Source organism: Gouania willdenowi, chromosome 4 (genome assembly GCF_900634775.1).
Source record: "Gouania willdenowi chromosome 4, fGouWil2.1, whole genome shotgun sequence".
NCBI classification, from domain to species: domain Eukaryota; kingdom Metazoa; phylum Chordata; class Actinopteri; order Blenniiformes; family Gobiesocidae; genus Gouania; species Gouania willdenowi.
In genome coordinates this window covers 3,086,352-3,107,361 of record NC_041047.1, presented here as the reverse complement: position 1 = coordinate 3,107,361, position 21,010 = coordinate 3,086,352, and the positions used below count along the sequence as shown (strand labels likewise).

At 36.0% G+C, this 21,010-nt stretch overlaps 2 protein-coding genes across 8 annotated transcripts; one reads left to right on the top strand and one right to left on the bottom strand.

The window, feature by feature from the left end:
* Positions 1-2,152: 2,152 nt before the first annotated feature.
* LOC114461953 (valacyclovir hydrolase-like) lies at positions 2,153-12,452 on the bottom strand. 6 transcript variants are annotated; one of them, XM_028444468.1, is made up of 7 exons: positions 12,313-12,452; positions 11,637-11,728; positions 11,365-11,531; positions 9,474-9,627; positions 9,176-9,307; positions 7,903-8,026; positions 6,194-6,402 (listed from the first exon to the last, which is right to left on the bottom strand). In XM_028444468.1, the coding sequence occupies exons 1-7, from the start codon at positions 12,375-12,377 to the stop codon at positions 6,345-6,347; spliced, it is 792 nt and encodes a 263-aa protein (XP_028300269.1). In that variant the 5' UTR covers positions 12,378-12,452; the 3' UTR covers positions 6,194-6,344. The 6 variants fall into 6 exon arrangements, with proteins under 6 accessions (XP_028300272.1, XP_028300273.1, XP_028300269.1 ...); XM_028444469.1 differs by lacking the exon at positions 6,194-6,402 and adding an exon at positions 6,883-7,513 and having other exon boundaries at positions 9,245-9,307; XM_028444467.1 differs by lacking the exon at positions 6,194-6,402 and adding an exon at positions 6,890-7,513.
* A 1,398-nt stretch (positions 12,453-13,850) lies between these two features.
* LOC114462154 (dual specificity protein phosphatase 22-B-like) lies at positions 13,851-20,933 on the top strand. Of its 2 annotated transcripts, none has more exons than XM_028444830.1 (7): positions 13,851-14,020; positions 14,092-14,125; positions 16,330-16,412; positions 16,485-16,534; positions 16,601-16,675; positions 20,318-20,489; positions 20,682-20,933. In XM_028444830.1, the coding sequence occupies exons 1-7, from the start codon at positions 14,000-14,002 to the stop codon at positions 20,778-20,780; spliced, it is 534 nt and encodes a 177-aa protein (XP_028300631.1). In that variant the 5' UTR covers positions 13,851-13,999; the 3' UTR covers positions 20,781-20,933. The 2 variants fall into 2 exon arrangements, with proteins under 2 accessions (XP_028300631.1, XP_028300630.1); XM_028444829.1 differs by having other exon boundaries at positions 16,463-16,534.
* Positions 20,934-21,010: the final 77 nt, after the last annotated feature.

Here is a 21,010-nt window from a genome sequence, read left to right as displayed (position 1 = left end):
TTGTGTGCTTAAAACACTAATGTTAATGTACATAAACAATCAGGGTTGCCAGATTGGCAGTTTCTTGTAATTTTAGAAAAAAACTTTTTTTTTTTACACAAAAACATGATCAAAGTAATTAAAATGAGTTTTTTTTTGACTGTAAAAATATAAAATGGTAGTTTGCTACGTTTTTGCAGATTGTTTTCTTGCTTTTTAAACAAGAAATCACCCGCTGTATCTGGCAACGCTGCTGTAAACATGTATTTTTATTTCAGTTTCTTGTAATTTTAGAACAAAAACATGATTAAAGTAATTAAAATAAGTTTTTTAAACTGTAAGAATATTTAAAAAATGGCAGTTAATTACTTTTTTTTTTTGTTGCAAATTTTCTCCCCTTTTAAACAAGAAATCACCCAAAAAAAAGCAAACTACGACGAGGTCTGACCAATCAGAGGCCTGTAAATGAAGCGCTAGCTGGTTCTGGCCACATGAAATGTTACAGTAATGATTACAGCCTCGTTAAAAAAAGTCAAACTGGACTCATAAAGTTCTTTTGTTTTTAAAAAACCAGCAGAAAGAAAACGGGAAAAGTGAAAGAGTGAAGAAACCCGTGACGGGAAAAAGACGCAAAAATGAAGGAAAGTCATTACGACGCTGCAATATTTGTGCAGTTTTTTTCTTAATAATTGCAGTTTTTGGGAATGATGGTTTTCCTGATTTTGTGCCAAATATTCAACATGTGGAGTTCGGCATTATTAAAGGAGTTTGAGTCTTTACATCAGATTAGTCACAGATTCTGCAATAAATCATGAATTAAAGATCCTGGATGTGACCAAAGACCAGGGTTGGGCTCAATTACAATTACATTTTCAACTACCCATGTTTTATTACGATTATGGTGACCAACATTTTTTTGAAATTACAAAAAAAATTACAATTATTATCTTTCCCCTGAAAGTCAATTACAATTAGGTTCTCAATGATTAAAGTTTAATTAATCACAATTACATGGTTCCTGCAGCTTTAGCCAAATTAAATTCAAGACTTTTTATTGACATTAGAAATTAAATTTAAGAGCACATCAATAACATAGGGTTAGGGTACATTTTATTCAGTGTCTAGAGCAGACGTGCAACTGACGGCCCCCAAATTAAACACACAAAAATGCACAAAATGACAGTAAAACACACAAAAAAAAACAGACTAAAATAATCAAAAACATTCCAAAAATAGACAGAAATCTAAAAAAACAACAAAAACACAAAAAATAAAAATCTTTGTTGGACAGGCAATTTTTGTGACATTTACATTTTCCCAAGTTGTTTATACTTTTTTTTTTTTTAAAAGAAAGAAATGTGAGACTAATTACAATCATAAAATCATACTTGTGTTAAAATGTAAGACTTTTGAAAAATTGATTTAAGACATTTTAATGACAATTAAGGCCTTATTTTTAGATTCATTTTTAAGACTTCTTAAGGATCCGTGGGAACCCTGAGTAACTGAGCCAGAAATAAATAAATAACCCATAAAACTGGTGTTAGCATCTCTTATGAAAACGGGTCTTAAATCAGCTGTAAAATACACTCAAACATCTATTATCTAATTAGTTTCTCATCTTTTGGTTACCTTATTAAAGTTCCTAATCAATCAAATATTGGTATTAATATTTTTGGTGCCTTTTTTCTGTCAGTATACCCCTAGATTATTATTTTGTACCACGTATGTGTAAGCCATAGAACGTTTTTTTTTTTTTTTAAATTAAATTGTAAATGGCATTTTCAATTCAATTACCAATTACGTAATTGCAATTCTAATTGAGCCCAATCCTGCCAAAGTTGGAACCACAGCAAAAACAAGTCCCAGGAGGCTGAAAATGAAGGTGATTTTCCTTGATTATATCCTGACGTGTGTAAACATGAGTCGTGGCTGATCCTCGACGTCCTCCGTTCTGTGATGATGTTATTTCTGCTCTTTTTTAACTCAAAGCACAAAGCCTGACTGTTTTTATTAATTAGTGGCAGATAGATTAGATCACAGTAGTCACGTTGGGTGTCATTTATACACTTTTACTCTCTGTGTGTCACACGGTTTCTGTTTGAATTCAACCACTAATGCTGTTTTGTGTTTTATAATATGATGCATTTGTACAAAAAGCCATAGGTCGACCTGTTTTTGATAATAAACCACTTAATTTATTAAAAACCAAGAGTGGGTGTGTCCACCTCTGTCCGTGTCCTGGTCCTAGAAGACCTCAGGGTGGAGCTGAAGCTCCTTCCCAATCCTCTGCTCCACCAGCAGACCCAGGGTAGAGTCTGTAGCTGGGAGACTGTAGCTCACAAACACCTGCTTTTTGGTCCTTTTTGCTACAAAAACACACAGAAAAAGACGAGAAAAATCACTTTTATAGGAGTTTTCATTGGTTTTCTCAAGGATTTCATAGAGGAAGTTAAAACTCAATGTGTTATATTTGAATAATTAGAAATTAAACCTGTGGGGAATATAAACATCACTCAGCATATTTCTGTTTTTACTTAAAATTAAAAAAATAAAGATCTTTTAGTGTTTCCCGCAGGACCAGAGTTTATTTATGGTTGTGGTGTATATGCGGAGTTAGAAATAACTTTGAATTAAAATAAATACAATGAAATATACTTAAATTATTATTATTTTTTACTTAAAATAAAGGTTTAATAAATAAATTAGGTAACTTAACTGCCCACCGGCACTGCAAACAGCATGTTTGTGTATATGTTGAATTTCCAGCAACATTTATTTATTTAGTTTATTTAACTGGCTCTGAATTTATTTGACTAACCTCACTAAAATTAAAACATTACCATTGCATAAATTAATATTAATGCTTCAAAAAAAGAAATCAATTAAAAAAAATGTTTATTGATCAGTGACATTCCAACAATGCACATTACACAATGTAATACAAACTAAAACAGTAAAGATGTTTAACTTGACCCATTCACGTATACATAATGTACTTATAACTGACTGGGCTGCTGAAAGAGTCAAATGAAATCAGTGGTGATGAAGTGCAGAGGATCTCTGTGTAACGTGCGCTGACACTAAAGCAAAAGTCAGGATTTATTGGAAGCGTGCGTCGATGTGACAGAAACATAAATGACAAGTGAGAGAATAACTTCATTGTAGCGATTACGATTCACGATACAATTCTCTCACGATTTATTTTCCAAAATCGGAATGTAGACAAATGACTGAAAAATATTCCTTTATTTTTTTTGGGGAAAAGAACTTGAAAATACGGTACTATTTTCCTTTAATTTTTCATTGTCAAAAGAATCCCTTGATAAACTATTCAAAACAATGCAATTTAACTAAAAATAAATCTTGAATGAAATAAATAAAGAAATAATAAAAAATGAAGAAGCCTATTAATTTAAATTCTGGTTCTATAGTAAACAATGCTAAACTGCATATTAGTTCTTTTTCTTTTTAAAAGTGCAACTGAAAATTTATTTTGTGCCTTAACTTTTGGACTTTAAAAAAAACATTGCACTGCATTTAAATCAGATATTTGTTTGGACCAGCAGAGGGCGCTGGTAACCCAGTGGTCGGTTGGCATGCAGCTATTCTAGCAGTGAAGAAGAGATGCTATGCTAGCAGACAGAGCTTAAAAAAACGTGACTTTTACAGATATTCACGTAGTATTACAGATATTCTTTCGGTGCTAAAGGGGTAAGGAATCATTTATGAACATGTTTAAGAGTAGGAGGCGATTCCGCCCGCCGCATATGCTTCTGGACAAGAGAAGGATAAATAGCTGCTGTTGTTTAAAAAAAGTACTGCGATTCAGTTTTCAGAGTATCGATATAAACTGTGATACCTATGAATCGATTTTTAACTGCCTCACGATTAATCGTTACATCCCTCCTTCATTGTTTTTCATCTTTTTAAAAAAATGTCAAACAGTAAAACTGAAGCAAAACTTATATTTTTAGGAAAAGAAACACATCGGGGTTGCCAGGTTGGTGCTGTCTCGTATTCCCATTTTAGAACTTTATTTTTCAGGCAAAAAACACATTTAATTAAATTAAAAACTAACTATAATCATTTATAAAGGCAGTTTTTGCTGCTTTTTAGTCAATATGTAACTTAGTAAAATGTTTTGGCCAAAAAAAAACTTGATTTTGAATCTGGCAACACTGTTACAAAGTCAAACAGGACATTTACTCATTTTTACTGCGATGCTTCCTTTTACAAGACAGCTGACATCAAGTGTAAAAAACTAATTCTCCTGTTAATTTCTGTTGACAGAAAACAGACATAAGCTATTAGGGTTGCCAGATTGGCAGTTTGTTGTATTTGCTCTTTTTTTTTTAGTTTGTTGGCACAAAAAAAAAAAAAAAAACTGCGTTCCCATTTGTCTGAAGCACTTGTTCTTCAGTCCCATAAAATAAAGCCACACAGCTGTGCATTCATTCTGAGTTTTTACAACATCTGTCAAAAACCAGTCACCAGATGACATGATCACCAGTTGAACCCTAACACCAACTGCTGCATCTGCTGCTCAGTCACTTATCATACTGTATATATACAGCAGAATAAGGAGATTAGGTTGAACTAATCAGATCACGCTTTCAGCACACACACGCACACACACAATGAAAGGAATTCCTTTAAAGAGTGTCACCTAATCTCTGAGCCAGGCTGGATGCTGTGGTATCCGACGGGTCGCCCATCATCAACGTGGACAGAGGCGTTGAATCCTGGAGACACAAAAGATCTCAGTTTCACGGCTGCTGCAAAAACTATTTAACATATGGTGCTTTTAATTTGAAGGGGCTTAGGAATGCCATCACAAAACAGTTTTTAATTTATAAATTATTTCTTAATGTTATTTAAGTTTTTCCCTTTGAAGACCTTCAGCCACCACTGGGTTATTTTGGCCCACGGACCACATGTTGAACAACCCTGACCTACAGTATATTAAGTTAAAGTTAATAAGGTTGTTTGAGAGCATATTTTGTTTGTTTGTTTTTAACAAGAAATGTTTGTTTTTAACAAGAAATATATATATATTTATCCCATTCATTTTCCCGTCCACGACCTGTCAACAGCTCAATGTTGACAGGTCGTCGTGGTAACACAGCTCAATGTTGACAGGTATTCATGGCAATCCTGAGTTTACCATGTTACCGTGACCATGTTAGCTGAGCTTGAGCTGCTTGGCGGAGGTCTGCGCTCTCTTTCTCGGTTTAAAATTCATTTATTATTAATATTGTAATTTAGAAAATGTGGCTTAACTTTTCAAATATAAACTACACTTTTGAATGAATCAAATTATACAGAATATCTTATTTTATCTTATCCTGTATGGAAAACAAAAATACTGATCCAAAATAATAACAATAAAACATGTTCAACGTCTCACAATGAATATTAGAATACGAACAGTTACTAAAATCAATATTTAACATTTAATGGAACTACTATGTAAATATTATGTAACATTTAAAAAAAATATCTATATAATATCGATTGAAGCCCATTCCCACCAATAAAAGAGAAAAAATTAAATAATACTAATACTAATAATAATAATAGCAGGGATTTCCCGATACAGTTGTTTTAATTCCAACACAATACCGATATTGCAGCCTAGGCCATTTGCCGATATCGATCCGATATGATATCAGCACATAGCATACATACTTTTGACTTATTATGTAGTGTATAATGTTAGAAAAGTATTGATCGTGTGATGTTACTCAAACAGAGAACAATAGTCAGCAACAGTAGGGATGAGAAAAACTGTCCCATTTATTATTAACCTATTGGTTACATACATTTTAACCTTCAACATAATATCTACAGTATTCTACAACTGAATTAATATAATATATATCGGAGATTTTAGATGCAGTCCGATAAATTCCGATATTGTTTTCTGGCTCATATCGGACCGATATCCAATATCAATATTGGATCGGGACACCCCTAAATAATAAATACATCTTAAGTCATAATTATGAGAAACTTATAATTTTCTTACTGTCGCTTAGACAGTATTCCATAATAAGTCATAATTATGACTAGTATCTTTTCGGTAAGAGAACAAAAGTTTAATGCCCGTCTTATGAACATTCTTATACTGTTTTTTATATTGTTTTAGAGAACAAACCAAACTAAAAGTGAAGATAAATCCGTTACTCACGTGCCTGCTGCTCATCGACACCGCCATGTTGGACAGAACCGGAGCAGAACCGACCCACAGGAAGAACCCTCCGTCCAGCTTCATGACGTGGAAGTGGACGAGCTGTTCCAGAAGCTTCTCCGAGAAATTATGCACCGAGATGTTCGTGAATCCTCCATTAACAACGAGCTCTTCATTCATCCTGTGAGACGTGTTGAAACGATGCAGAACCGGTAGATTTAAAACGCTTCCTGTTTGAGGAAAACAACATCCGGTGTTATCGTCCGAGTGGTTTCCGTTATAACTGGTGACTAACTCCACGGGGTGCCTAAGATTTACTGCAACACCTTACGAAAACAGTGTTCGCTTATTATTAGTTGATGATACTTAATATAAACTACAGTGTAGGCAGACATAACATTTCCCAATAATATAATACATATTTAAATGCTTGCTGCCAAAAAATAACCAGGTGAATCGGTCACCAATTTAGGCAGAACACCACAGCAGCGCGCGCTTTGATGACGCCCTACACAGAGACGACTGCGCATGCGTTATGAGAATAGTTTCTCTTTCAAATTCATGTTCACACAGACAAGACAAAACAAAGTGATATCATGACAATAAATTATGAAATCCAAATTTTGTATAATTTTCCAATTTTTGTTTTATTTTGAAAGTAACACATTTAACAGCGACTTTACAAGTTGTCTGGGGGAAGTTTGGGCGTTATGAAATACTAAAATAATACGAAAAAAAACCCAAAACATTTATGGCAGAACAATAAAAATGTGCAAAATCAACGACAAGACAAAAATAAACTAGAACTAAACTCCTTTATACATTATCTTTTAATGATTAATTAGTCCAGAATATTTTATGATATATTTTGAATAATATTTGACCAATATTACATTGACAGAAGAGTACATTTGATTATTTTATTTTAATAATCCTGCATTGAAACAAAAAACATGAAGTAAAATGCACGAAATAAGTAATAAGATGTAGTCTTGTTATTCTCTTACATAATTTTACTAATAATGGACAAAGCTTGTAAATGCATTTTAAAATCATACACATTAAATATCTTTGATATTAGAATATTTAATGGTAACAGTCAAACCAGGCTAGATCTTTGTTGGTTTTATAATTTTTATTATCACATATTTATGATCAAATAACTAAGAAGTCAGCATTATTCTTTATATTGGAAAAACATATGATTTAAATAATTTTTAAAGAGTAAAACTATTGAAACAAGCTTGTTGTCACTGCTCCAGAAAGTCCTCCACCAGTTTGTTGAATTCGTCGGAAAAGCGAAGATGGAGGTTGTGTTTCCCCTCAGGCATCAGATGTAACCTGTGTGTGTGTGTGTGTGTGTGTGTGTGTGTGTGTGTGTGTGTGTGTGTGTGTGTGTGTGTGTGTGTGTGTGTGTGTGTGTGTGTGTGTGTGTGTGTGTGTGTGTGTGTGTGTGAGGGAAAGAAAAAAGGGAAAAAATGAGAAAAACACAAAATAATAGAGAAAAAAAACAGGAAATGACAAGAAATAAACAAGGAAAAATGAGGAAAAAACCCCCCAAAAACTACAAAAAAGAAAAAAAAACCCTAATAAACCAAAATGTAATTAAAAATTAAACAGAAAGAAAAAAAAATAGAGCAAAAAAGTGTGTGTGTGTGTGTGTGTGTGTGTGTGTGTGTGTGTGTGTGTGTGTGTGTGTGTGTGTGTGTGTGTGTGTGTGTGTTCCTCACTGTGATCCAGGGATGTGTTGGAGGAGAAACTGTGGGTGGAAGATGGGAACCATCGGGTCTTTTTCTCCGTGGATGATGAGCGTTGGACAGTGGATGAAAGACAGCAGCTCCACGCAGATGCTCCCTGAACTCACAATATTCAACTTTACACTTTTAAACTCATAAATAATACATTGTCAGGATAAAAATGTTCTTTCATTCCTTAGAAATAATCTGTGTTTTCCTGTTCCGGCCCACTGGGGAACAAACAGGGCCATAAACAGCTCTCTCAACTCCATCATTTAAAGACAGCACACAGACTGTTTGGATCAGTCAGTTCACATTACAGCCACTAAAGGGCGCTGCTGGCCTAAAATGTAACCATAGAGTGCATTGTTGTGTAAGTCGCTCCCTCAGTTCTAAAAGGAAAACAGTCACAACTAGGAATGTAACGATTAATTGTAAGGCAGTTAAAAATCAATTCATAGATATCACGGTTGATTTCTGAAAATTTAATCGCAGTACTTTTTTTTAAACAGCTATATATTTATCCTCTTGTCCAAAAGTGTAGGCGGTGGGCGGAATCTGCTACTACTTTCTTTCTGGCCGCCCTCTACTCTTAAACATGTTAATAAATGATTCCTTACCCCTTTAGCACCGCAAGAATATCTGTAATATTATGTGAATATCTGTAAAAGTCACGTTTTTCTATTAGCTCTGTCTGTTAGCATAGCATCTCTTCTTCACTGCACAAAATAGCTGCATCCCAACCGACCACTGGGTTACCAGCGCCCTCTGTTGGTCCAAATAAATACCTGACATAAATACAGGGCAGCCGGTTTTTTGTTTTTTTTAAGTCCAATTGTTAAGACACAAAATACATTTTCAGTTGCACTTTTAAAAAGAAAAAGAACTAGTTAAATTGCATTGTTTTGAATAGTTTATCAAGGGATTCTTTTGACAATGAAAAATGAAAGAAAATACTGTACTATTTTCCTTTCATTTTTCAATCATCATTTGTCTACAGTCCGATTCTGTAAAATAAATCGTGAGAGAATCGTATCGTGAATCGAATCGTATCGGGAGTTGAGTGAATCGCTACATCCCTAGTCACAACTTATAACTAGGAAATAACGGTTGATATTTGGTCGTAGAACGTAAAAATAAAACACGCTACATTCACTGTTTCATCTGTAACATCTACGATACTCTAGAGTCTGGAGTATCGTAGAATGGAAATCTGTGCTGTATGTGTGTAAACTGTGTATGTTGTTATGTTGTGGTCGTGCGTCACCGTTTGGTCTCTGTGCAAACTGTCCGATGGCGTCCACCCAGGCCTGCCACATTTCAACAAAGATCTGACCTCCATAAAGCTCCTCCATGGGCTTCCTCATCCTGGGACTCCATCTGGAGACGTCCCTGACCACTGCAGAGAAACAGTTCATAATCCACCAAAGAAGAAGAAGAAGATCAAAGTCAATATAAATACATAAAGGCAGAACTTTACAGGACACATGCAACAACAGTTCAAAGGTGTGTTTTGTGTTCCTGATAAATCCACGCTGGCATAAAGACAGTGGTGTGTGACCTACTGTTGTAGATCTGAAGGTCCTGCTGGGAAACGAAGGAGTTAGAGCCCCACACCACCATCTTATTAACGAGGTCGGGGTGTTTGGCGGCGAGGAACAGCGCCGCTATTCCCCCGTCGCTCCAACCAAGGAGAGAAAACTTAGTGAAGCCCAGAGACTGAGGAAGGAACAAAGAACAGGGAATGATTCCTAAAATAACTTAATTTTTAGCAACATAACCAAACAAACCATTACACCACACTTGTGTCTCATATTTCTTCAACATTATACATTTCATATTGTTTTTGAACATATTAAAGCTAGGGTAGGCAATGTTCTCCAAATAGTCCTTTTTAAGTTTTTGGGTGAAATTGTCTTTATGTCCTGACAGAAATTAAGATCTTATGAAAAAGGAACAAAGAAAATCCATCATCTGTAGCAGCTGTAAATCTGTAATAATTTCAACCAATGGAAAAAAACAAACAATTTTTTTTAGCCAATCGCGTCTCTCTGCTCGTTCTCGATCCCTCACATGCACGAGCTCACACAGAAAGCGCGTTACCTCTGACAGAGTTAAAACAGAGTTTTTGGTCACGTTTTTTAACATATATAATCATAAAGTTTAGCGTTTACTCACTACTGAATGAGACAATGCAGTTTCTACACAATGAGCTCTTCTTCTGCAGCAGCTGTGAGCATGCATGTGAGTGAGACGGCGCACAGAGGGGAGGGGCGAGGGGGAAGAGGCAGAGTCGTCAGGGAGGCTACATTCAAAATTATGCTTGCTTTTGAAAATTGCCTACACTACCTTTAAGTGATCTTGTTCATTTGACGTTATCATTTAGAGTACGTGTCAAACTCATGGCCCGGGGGCCAAATCCGGCTCTTTTGAGCATCCAATTCAGCCCGTGGGAGAAAGCAAAAATGACAGAGAAAAAGATAAATTATTGTGTAAAATGAAACTCAACAATATTTGCAGGTGCTCAGTTTTCCCAGTGCTTATATCACAAGTCATTTATAATCTTAAACTGTTGAAAAAAAATCTAAATTGTTATAAAATCCTTCAGTTTTCCTCAAATTTTGAAATATTTATACGCAAGACGTTTAATGTACCCAACCACTAGGAATGAGTGTGTCATAGTGAATCATGTTTTTTCTGCAGTCTGTGCCTTCTCCTCGACCTCAGAGAGCTCTCTTTTCTGTTTCAGGTGTCTTGATATTCCTGATCATTGGTTCACGTCTCAACTAGTCTGGGACACTTGGATGGTTCTATTCTTCTATCCTGTTATGTTTGTCCTTCTGTTCACTAACCCAGCCAGTCGACGCAGATGGCTGCCACCTCTGAACCTGGTTCCGCTGGAGATTTCTTCCTATAAAAAGAGGGAGTTTTTTCTTCCCACTGTCGCTAAATGCTTGTTCATGTGGATCATATTGGGTTCTTTCTTTCTTACTACGGACTCTATTTTTTTGTCAAGCACTTTGAGATGACTTTGTTGTCATTTGCGCTATATAAATAAAGTTTAATTGAAAATTGAATTGAATTAATTTAACAGAAATTGGTCAAAAAATCTAGGAAATTTAAAGTGAAGACCCTGTTGCTTGGATTTGGTCGGTTTCTTACATATTTTGTATTTTATGTATACGTAGAAGTGCAAACTAAGGCACAATAATGTTGAAATTATTCTTTTTCCCATATAAAAGCTGTGGCCCTCTTAAGATCAAACTGCTCCGTATTTGGTCCCTGAACTAAATTGAGTTTGAAACCCCTGGTTTAATGTGTTAAAGGTTTATAAAGGAGTAAACATACAAATAGTTACTGTAAGTAATTAAAACTAAGAAAACAGAACCTGATCGACTGCGGTAGTTTGCGTCTCAAATGAGGTTTTGAATCAAACATATGTTGTTGTTGACAAACCTTCATCAAACCCACGGCGTCCTCTGCGTCTCTCTCATAAAAGTCTGGAGGAAAGTCTCTGTTGGGGGGGCGGGACTGTCCGTAACCTCGAGGGTCGAAGCCCACCACGGTGAGACGCTCCTGGTTCAGAGACTTCAGCTGAGGACCAAAGTCCGTCTTTGTGCTTCCTGTGAGGAGACGTTACGGGCTTTAAACGTGAACTTCTTACTTTAGCCAATGCACAGACACTGAGGCGTTATTCCACTTTAACAGCAGTGTGTGTCGGTTCTTACCCAGAGCTCCAGGAAACAGCAGCACAGCGTGTTTCCCTCTGCCTGTCTGCTCATAGTACAGCTCTACGCCGTTCACAGGCCGCCTGCCTGAGCTGCACACACACACACACACACACACACACACACACACACACACACACACACACACACACACACACACACACACACACACACACAGAGACATCTAGAGCTTTTTTACGGTTTGTACAAAAATACACGACTCAAAATGACAGAAAAATACACAAGACAAAAGGATGACTATCACAAAATCAATCCAAAAGATACAAAAAAAAACATAATACTGAAAACAAGAACAGAAATCAACATAAAAATACACACAAAGAACAACGACAAAAGTCGCTTAAAAATATAATAATAATAATAATAATAATTTCAAAAGAAACAAAATGACAGAAAAACACACAAAACAACAACAGAAAAACACACACATTAACCACAAAACAATGAAAATAATTTAGAAAACTAACAAAATGACAGTGAAACAACAATAAGAACAGAATGATGCAAAAGTTGGGATTTGTTTTGGCTTGTTGTGCTGACTGTAAATGTGTAACTAGAAACAAGCACGTGGCTCCACCTGGTGGACAGAATCACACGAGCTCAGGTGAAAAACTATTAAAACACGCTGAAAGCACACACACGCACACACACAAACCTGTAGGAGTGTGTGTTCCTCATGATCGTTGTGCACAAACACCTGGTTTGCAGGAAACGCGCCATTCCTCAGATCCAGATCCTGATCCTGATCCTGATCCTGATCCTGTCCTGCAGGTTAATCATTGTCCTGAACCGGATGTGACTGAAGTCCATCAGGTGTGCGTGACGTCACTTCCTGGTCTGTGTTTATAAATAAGATGTGTTGTTTATGTTGTTTTCTTCCTCTTTTCTCTATTATTGTTTGTTTTAAACTCGCAGAAAACAATAACATTAAAATAAAGTTAACACACAGAAAGTTATAAGTTTGTAAATGAAGTTTTTCCAGTGCGTGCACGCTCCCTAGTGGTGTGTTGTCATGGATTTATACACTCACATGTACATGTTTGTATCTGACCTGAGGGTCACATGATCCACATTTATGTCAGCATTTATAATATTAATTAATCAGAGCATTAATTTTGTGTGTTTTAGGTCATTTTGTCTGTTTATGTGTTTTCGAAGCTATTGTGTATTTTCTATTCTTTGGTGGATTTTTGTTGTTTTTAATTCTGTGTTTGAAAATAATTTTGTATACAGTTTTGTTTCATTTTTGTATTTTACATTTTGTGTGTTTCTTTTGGTAGTTCAGTGTGTTTGTGAAGTTATTCTTGTCATTTCTTGGAATGCTCTCATAGGTGTTGGACATGTGTCTCACTTAAGGTCAGGGACAGATCTGGCTTTTTAAAACATTCAATTCTCCAATTCAAGAAAGTAAATATGAGAAATTAAATCCTATATCACTGTTTAAATTAACAACTAATGCAGTTGTAGATATCTAAGCTCCTGCAAATACACAAATCCAATAAAACTCCAAAATGTTTCACATGCTTACTGTATATCACATGACATCACTTTAGGGTTTTATCTTATGTGGACCTTCATACACCTGTTCATTCAACAAACAACACAATCATAGGGTTTCTCTCCTGTGTGGAGTCAATGTGTTTATTCAGATGAAAACATTTACGACGAACATCACATTGAAAAGGTTCCTCTCATGTGGTTGTTCAGGACCATCTTGTGAGAAAAAAACAAACATTTATTACAGTCATTTTTAATCTCAAATTGTTGAAAGAACTTTCAATTGTTACAAAAACCTGCTCGATCATTCAATTATTTTACAAAACCATCTCCAAATTTAATAAAAATTGATCAGAAAATGAGGGAAATTTAAAGTGAAGCTTTATCACTTATAACCTGGATATTGTGGGTGCTTTACATACTTTATTTATTTAGACATGGAAGTGTAAACTACTGCACAGTAATGTTGAAATTCCTTGTTTTCCCGCCTAAAATCTGCGGCCCATGTGAGGTGAAACTGCTCCTGAGCTAAAATGTGTTCGACAGCCCTGGTTATTGATACTGAGACGTGGGATCTTCATTCCTCTGCCCTCTGGCTCTCTCACTCATCTTTGTCTGCTCGGTATGTGTGTGTCCGTGGTCTCATGACCTTCTCCTGCTCTAAATATAACCTCTCTGCTACGACTGTGGCATTACGTCATGGTGGAGGAGCAGCAGCGTGGAAGCGTGGAGGGCTGTGAGGTATCCATGGGTCACGCCTGGAGCTCAGACAATGACCTCAGGGAGAGAGCGATGACACCTCTTAGGATAACTCTGTTCAACTGACTTCAGAACCTGCTGGAGACATGGGGAATGGGATCAATAAGGTATAGTGACACACACACACACACACACACACCGTCACCTCCTCTGCTCATGTCTTGGCTTCCTGTTTCAGGTCCTTCCTGATCTTTACCTGGGGAATATCAAAGGTACGCTCCCTCACTTATTCTCACATTTAATCTGCACTGAGCTCCGCCTCTGTCACATGTTTTCTTGTCCAAGTCACGATTGATGCAATCAGTCATTTTACCGCCAACTTTCCCACGTGTGCATGGAAAAGTCAGGATAAGAAGCTATTTATAGAAACATGACAAAGAAAGGTCATTACTTCCCCAAACCTTTTGACAAATAAACCCTGTGTCTGCATCTGACCAGCAACCCTAAAGCTTGACTCCGTCTCATTCATAAAAAAAACAAAACCACCAGAACAGTCGCTCAAAAACAAGAAAAACTTGAGTTTTTATGCAATTTAGGTATTCTTACTCATTTGTTTTGTGAACAAATCAGTCAACCTGAAAATGTAGCCCCACCCATTTAGCCTTTGACCCTGCTCAGCCAGTGCTACTACTATGTAGCCTAGTAAGCTAACCCAAACATGTAGGAGTGGTTGCTATGTGCTAAGCTAACAATAACATGTAAGACTGTTCACTACATGCTAAGCTAACCAAAACATTTAAGAGTGGTCATTACGTGCTAAGCTAACAAAACATGTAGGACTGGTGGCAACATGCTAAGCTAACCCAAACATGACATCTTTGGGTTAGTTTAGCATGTAGCAACCAATCCTACATATTTTGGTTAGCTTAGCACATAGCAATCACTTCTACATGTTTTGGTTAGCTTAGCACGTAGTGATCAATCCTACATGTTTTGGTTAGCTTAGTATGTAGCAACCAATCCTACATATTTGGGTTCGCCTAGCATGTAGCGACCAATCCTACATGTGTTGGTTAGCTTAGCACGTAGCGACTAATCCGACAATTTTAGGTTAGCTTAGCACACGTAGAAGTGATTGCTACGTGCTAAGCTAACCAACACATGTAGGATTGGTCGCTACATACTAAGATAACCAAAACATGTAGAATTGATTGCTAAGTGCTCAGCAAACCATGTAGAACTGGTCATTACGTGCTCAGCAAACCCTAACATGTAGGACTGAATGCTACACGCTAAGCTAAATAAACATGTAGAAGTAGTCGCGACATGCTAAGCTAACCGAAACATGCAGGACACACAAAACAATAATCCTTAAAAACTCCAAAAACTACACAAAATTATTTCAAGAAGATTTTAAACACAACAAAAATGTAAACACTATTACCCAAAACAAACACAATGACAACAAAAGTACAACAAAACCATCAGACGGACAAAAAATCCTAACAAAATACACAAAACAACACTAAAAACACACAAAATGATGTGAAAAATACACAAAACAACACTAAAAACACACAAAATGATGTGAAAAATACACAAAACAACACTAAAAAACACAACTCTAACCATGTATTTCAGACGTTAAAATGTGTTGTTTGCTGTAGTTTTATTGTGAAGTCTGTGTTCAGACCTCAGTGTGTTTTGTTTCTAATCGATGTGACGTCAGCTCCCTGCGGGGCTATAAAAACACTTACTGGATGGATGTCGGGCTGGAGCTGTGCCGACCTTCTGTGACCTTGAGGCCAGCGGATTAGAAGGACTTAGATAGAGTTTCATAGACGGAGTGTTTGGAGAGAGGCCCACTGTAGTTATTTCTGCTCAGAGGAGACATGAAACCAACCTCTGGAGGAACATCTGCCTCCAAATGCTCACTTCATCTCAAACTATTTATTAAAAAAAAAAAAAAAAAAACTAGTTCATTGGTTATAGCGTGTTTTATTCTGAAAGTTATAAATCTTTAAGTCCATTATTATTATTATTATTATTATTATTTAATTATTTAGTATATTTTCTATTTATTAGGTTATAACCTGCAGGTGAGTACAAGTGTGGAAAATGTGTTAAAATCATGTTGTTATTATGATCATTATTATAATTGTATTTATTGTTTCAGACATGTTTCATTTATTTGAATAGTTATCTGTTTTTTTTTCTTTTTATTTATCAGTTTTATTTATTTTTAAATATATTATATTCTCTCAAGAAATTGATCAAATTATTGTTTTGTATGGACAGTAAAATCACACTATTTTTTTTCTAAAACCATGTAATTTCTCGCAAATATTTCCAAAAATTCATGCAAATTACATTAAAATAATGCAGATTTTCTGATGCAAACTTTACAGTGTCAATAAAATGTTAGCAGCGTTGTGTAACTTACATTGATATGTGGGAGTCATTGTTTTATCCTCAGATGCAGGAGACCGTGAACTGCTGGAAAAACACAACATCACCCACATCCTGTCCATACATGACACGGCTGCTCCCGTCCTGGAGGTGAGAACACCTTCAACTGACCTTCACTGACCTTCACTGTGAATAACAAGTGTGAATAATGACTGTGGCCAGGACAAGACGTACCTGTGTATTCGTGCTGCTGACCACTCCAAACACAACCTGTGAGTATATCATTAATGATGCTTTCAGAGTAAAAGACTTTGAACTAATGGTCACTGTGTGATTAGGACTCAATACTTCAGAGAAAGCATCGTCTTCATCCACGAGTGTCGTCTGAGAGGAGAAGGATGCCTCGTCCACTGGTCGGTTCAACCAACCAATAATAATCACTCACATCAATAAAAGATAAACAGTCTGAACTCAGTTACAGGCTGTGTTGTAAATCACATACTAACGTACTAGTCATACTAACGTACTATTCATACTAACGTACTATTCATACTAACGTACTAGTCATACTAACGTACTAGTCATACTAACGTACTATTCATACTAACGTACTAGTCATACGAACATACTAGTCATACCAACGTACTAGTCATACTAACGTACTAGTCATACTAACGTACTAGTCATACTAACGTACTATTCATACTAACGTACTATTCATACTAACGTACTAGTCATACTAACGTACTAGTCATACTAACGTACTATTCATACTAACGTACTAGTCATACGAACGTACTAGTCATACCAACGTACTAGTCATACTAACGTACTAGTCATACTAACGTACTATTCATACTAACGTACTAGTCATACTAACGTACTATTCATACTAACGTACTAGTCATACGAACGTACTAGTCATACTAACGTACTAGTCATACTAACGTACTATTCATACTAACGTACTAGTCATACTAACATACTAGTCATACTAACGTACTATTCATACTAACGTACTATTCATACTAACGTACTAGTCATACTAACGTACTAGTCATACTAACGTACTAGTCATACGAACGTACTAGTCATACTAACATACTAGTCATACTAATGTACTAGTCATACTAACGTACTATTCATACTAACGTACTATTCATACGAACATACTATTCATACTAACGTACTAGTCATACTAACGTACTATTCATACTAACGTACTATTCATACTAACGTACTAGTCATACTAACATACATCTCAGAGTGAGGTATCAGGTATCAGGAGAACTCATTTATCAGAATCAGAATCAGAATCAACTTTATTGATCAAGAGTGTATGAATACACACGAGGAATTTGTCTTGGTGACCTGTGCTCTCTCAGATAGTGTAACATTAAATAATAATCAACTAGAATAAATAAAAAATAAATAAAAAAAGAAGTATAAACATAAATATAAATATATAAGTATAAGAGTAGTTAGACTAATATGTGCAAACTAAATAAAATAACAAGATAATAATAATAATAATAATAATAATAATAATAATAATAATAATAATAATAATAATAATAATAACGAAATAAAATAAAAAATACAATAATAATAATAAGATAATAGTGCAGTAGTGCATTGATGAGTAGTGCAGGTGAACATTTAAATGAAAATATTATGTCCATGAACATTCACAGTGACAGGTTGTTCCAGGGTTGTTATGTTTAGTTCCAGGTTATTTCACAGTAACAGAAACAGGTCTGACACTCTATGACTGTTTAGAGTTGATCACAGTGACCAAAGAGACTCATGACTCAGCAAAACCTCCGTCAAATGAAACGGCCTCAGGCTTCAAAATAAAACTCACCAGACTGAACAGCCTCAGGAAACAACATGACATTGTATTATGAATAAACTGGAAATAAACATGACATCATCAATATGTGCTGCTTCTGATACGAGAGTAAAGTTGAAAGGTGTTATTTTCTATTTATTTTCAAAGGTTAAGATTTATCTAACTATGTATTTATTCATTAAACAATACGTTGATATATCTTAACTTTAAAAAAATAAAAGGAAAGAACAGCTTTTCAAATTACTTCTGTATGTGTACTTCCAGTTCTTTCAAAATAAAACACCATGTTCTGTTTTACGGCCTGAGGCCTAATCACACTAACGTACAATCCACTCCAAACTCAATGAGTATATACTGTCTAGTATATACTATAGTATGATTAGGATGGTGAGCATTCCCACTGAAGTACACTTCCAAATTTCCCAAGATGCATTTGGAACCTATAGCGTTAAAAACCTGAATCACACTGAGGCTAAATATCTCTGTTGATTCTCCACTTTTACTTTGAAAGTGACCAAGTAAAATATCAACATGTGCTCATTTCATCCATAAAACTCACATTTTCAGAGACCCTACATTGTGCTAGTGACTGAACTTCCTGTTAACTTCAAAAGCGTAAAAAAAACTATTGGAAGACAAGAAGGGATGCTTTTATTTTGAAAAGGGGATGTGCGCATGTGCGCGCATGCACATATACGTGCATATACAATCTCAGTACATGACACCTGTCCCAGGATGATTTTACGTTCCGCTCACAATGCATTATGGGACGGTTGAGTATGACTAGTGTGCCCACCGTGCATACTTAAAAAATGCCCCCAGTAAACATCCTGGTATTTCTCACGTACTCAAACTGTTCATACTATCTAATGTGAACGCACTACATACTCATTATGACATCACACTTAGTATAAGTCGTACGTTAGGATAACGTTTACAACACGGCCATAGTATTACAGTAAACTCTGGTTGTGACCAAAGGGGAGGAGCTTTCTGTCACTTACTCTGAGGCTGTACAGTAGAAGAAGAGAACAAGAAGTAGCGCCCCCTACATGAGGCTAAATTACTGCCCGTCTCACCATTAGCGAGACTTAGCTATGTTTCACTACGATCTATTCTCTGCTCACATTCTAACATTAGTTCTTGTTAAATGGATCCTCCTGTTTTTAAATGTGTCCTAAAACCTTCTGAATGTTCTTATTAGTAGATTTATGTCAAACTAAACACATTATTTTCCAACATATTTGTTTTTATTAACTTTTAAACTTTACAGTTTTAGAGCCTGTGTTCCTCCATCTTGAAATCATGTGATTGATGATGTCACAAGGCCCCACTGCCTGTAAACATTCAGCCTGATTTTTGGATGATTTAGCAGATTTTTTCAGACAAAATGACACTTTGTGCTGCTTTTAGTTGCTCTAAATAATCAGGAAAAGTTAAAGATGTCGATGTAAACCTCTTTTGTTTAGTGAAAGAGAATAAAAAAATGTGTGACCACAGGGGACGACAGTTCCAACTCTGAGGTTTGGTAGTAGACAATGAAGCAGAGAAGAAGAGCTCTCCTAAGGGACCTTTACTCTCCCTTAAACAGTACGCTGACACGCTCTGGTGGCTTAAGTTAGCGAGTAAATCACGTACTGCTGAAGGACTCCCACCCAAAAGGACTTCTATTTTCAGGATTTGTGTGTCTTCAACAGTCTGTGATTACTCACTAATTTCAGCCACCAAAGCGTGTCAGCACACTGTTTGTGATTCCTGATTATTTAGAGGAACCCGGAAGCAGCACAACTTGTCATTTTGACCGAAAAAGCTACAAAATTATTTAAAAAGCTACAAAATTATCTAAAAAGCAACTAAATTATGTAAAAAGCTACTAAATGATCTAAAAATCAGGCTGAATGTTTCACTCTAATAGAAAACAATGAGATGTTTACAGGCAGTGGGGCTTTGTGACATCATCAATCATGTGATTTCAAGATGGAGGAACACAGGCTCTAAAACGGTAAAGTAGTCACATTTTTAAAAGGTAATAAAACAAATCTGGTGTATAATAATGTGTTTTGTTAGACATAGATCGACTAATAAGGACATTTTAAAGGTTTTAGGACACGTTTGTAAAAACAGAGGAGGATCCCTATAAAACCCTACATTTAGCTTTAATTATATGAAAAAGGTTCTAACTATGCTTGTGTGGTTCTGTCAGCGTGGCGGGCGTGTCCCGCAGCGTCACCCTGGTGGTGGCTTACGTGATGACGGTGACTGGCCGAGGGTGGGTGGAGTCTTTGGCGGCCGTACGCTGCGTCCGACCATGTGCGGGACCCAACCTGGGCTTCCTCAGGCAACTGGAGGAATTTGAGAACCTGCAATTGACACAAGTGAGTGGGAACGTTAATCTATGACTAACAACAGATTACTTTACGTATAACTCTTTATTATCTCTTGCTTGACTTATATATACTTACATAATAGTAATAATAATTAACTTTCACTAATAATTTTATTAACTCCCACTTAATTGTTGATTTTGCTGAAAAAAGTTCCGACGTCTCTACAATCTTCTCCTTCAGTACCGATCGTGGTGGACGGAGCGATATGGGAACAAATCGTTCAACGACAACGAAGAAATCCAGAATCTTCTGAGCCGGACGTCGAACGGCAGCTGCTGATGACGTCACGTCTCACATCATGTGAAAGACGGACGCGCTGGGATTTACCGAGCAACACGTCATTTTATTGTTAAAGCAAACTTTCCATAATTATTCAATTTAATGGTGATGTTTACATTTTGTCAATGACTTTGAATAAACTGCTGCAAACGATGAGAGTTTTTTTAATGGGACTCAATGGTAGGAATAACATTTTATTAATAGGGAGGAGCAATAAACAGATATAGTTT

Excerpts from the sequence above, each read along its gene's own strand:
- LOC114461953 (XM_028444467.1), bottom strand. The coding sequence starts at position 12,377 with ATGGCGCGTTTCCTGCAAACCAGGTGTTTGTGCACAACGATCATGAGG. Across the intron at positions 11,532-11,636 it reads GCTGTTTCCTGGAGCTCTGG|GAAGCACAAAGACGGACTTT; the intron begins GTAAGAACCGAC and ends GTCTCCTCACAG. Across the intron at positions 9,628-11,364 it reads ACGCCGTGGGTTTGATGAAG|TCTCTGGGCTTCACTAAGTT; the intron begins GTTTGTCAACAA and ends TTCCTTCCTCAG.
- LOC114462154 (XM_028444829.1), top strand. Across the intron at positions 16,535-16,600 it reads GACCACTCCAAACACAACCT|GACTCAATACTTCAGAGAAA; the intron begins GTGAGTATATCA and ends CTGTGTGATTAG. Across the intron at positions 20,490-20,681 it reads AGAACCTGCAATTGACACAA|TACCGATCGTGGTGGACGGA; the intron begins GTGAGTGGGAAC and ends CTTCTCCTTCAG.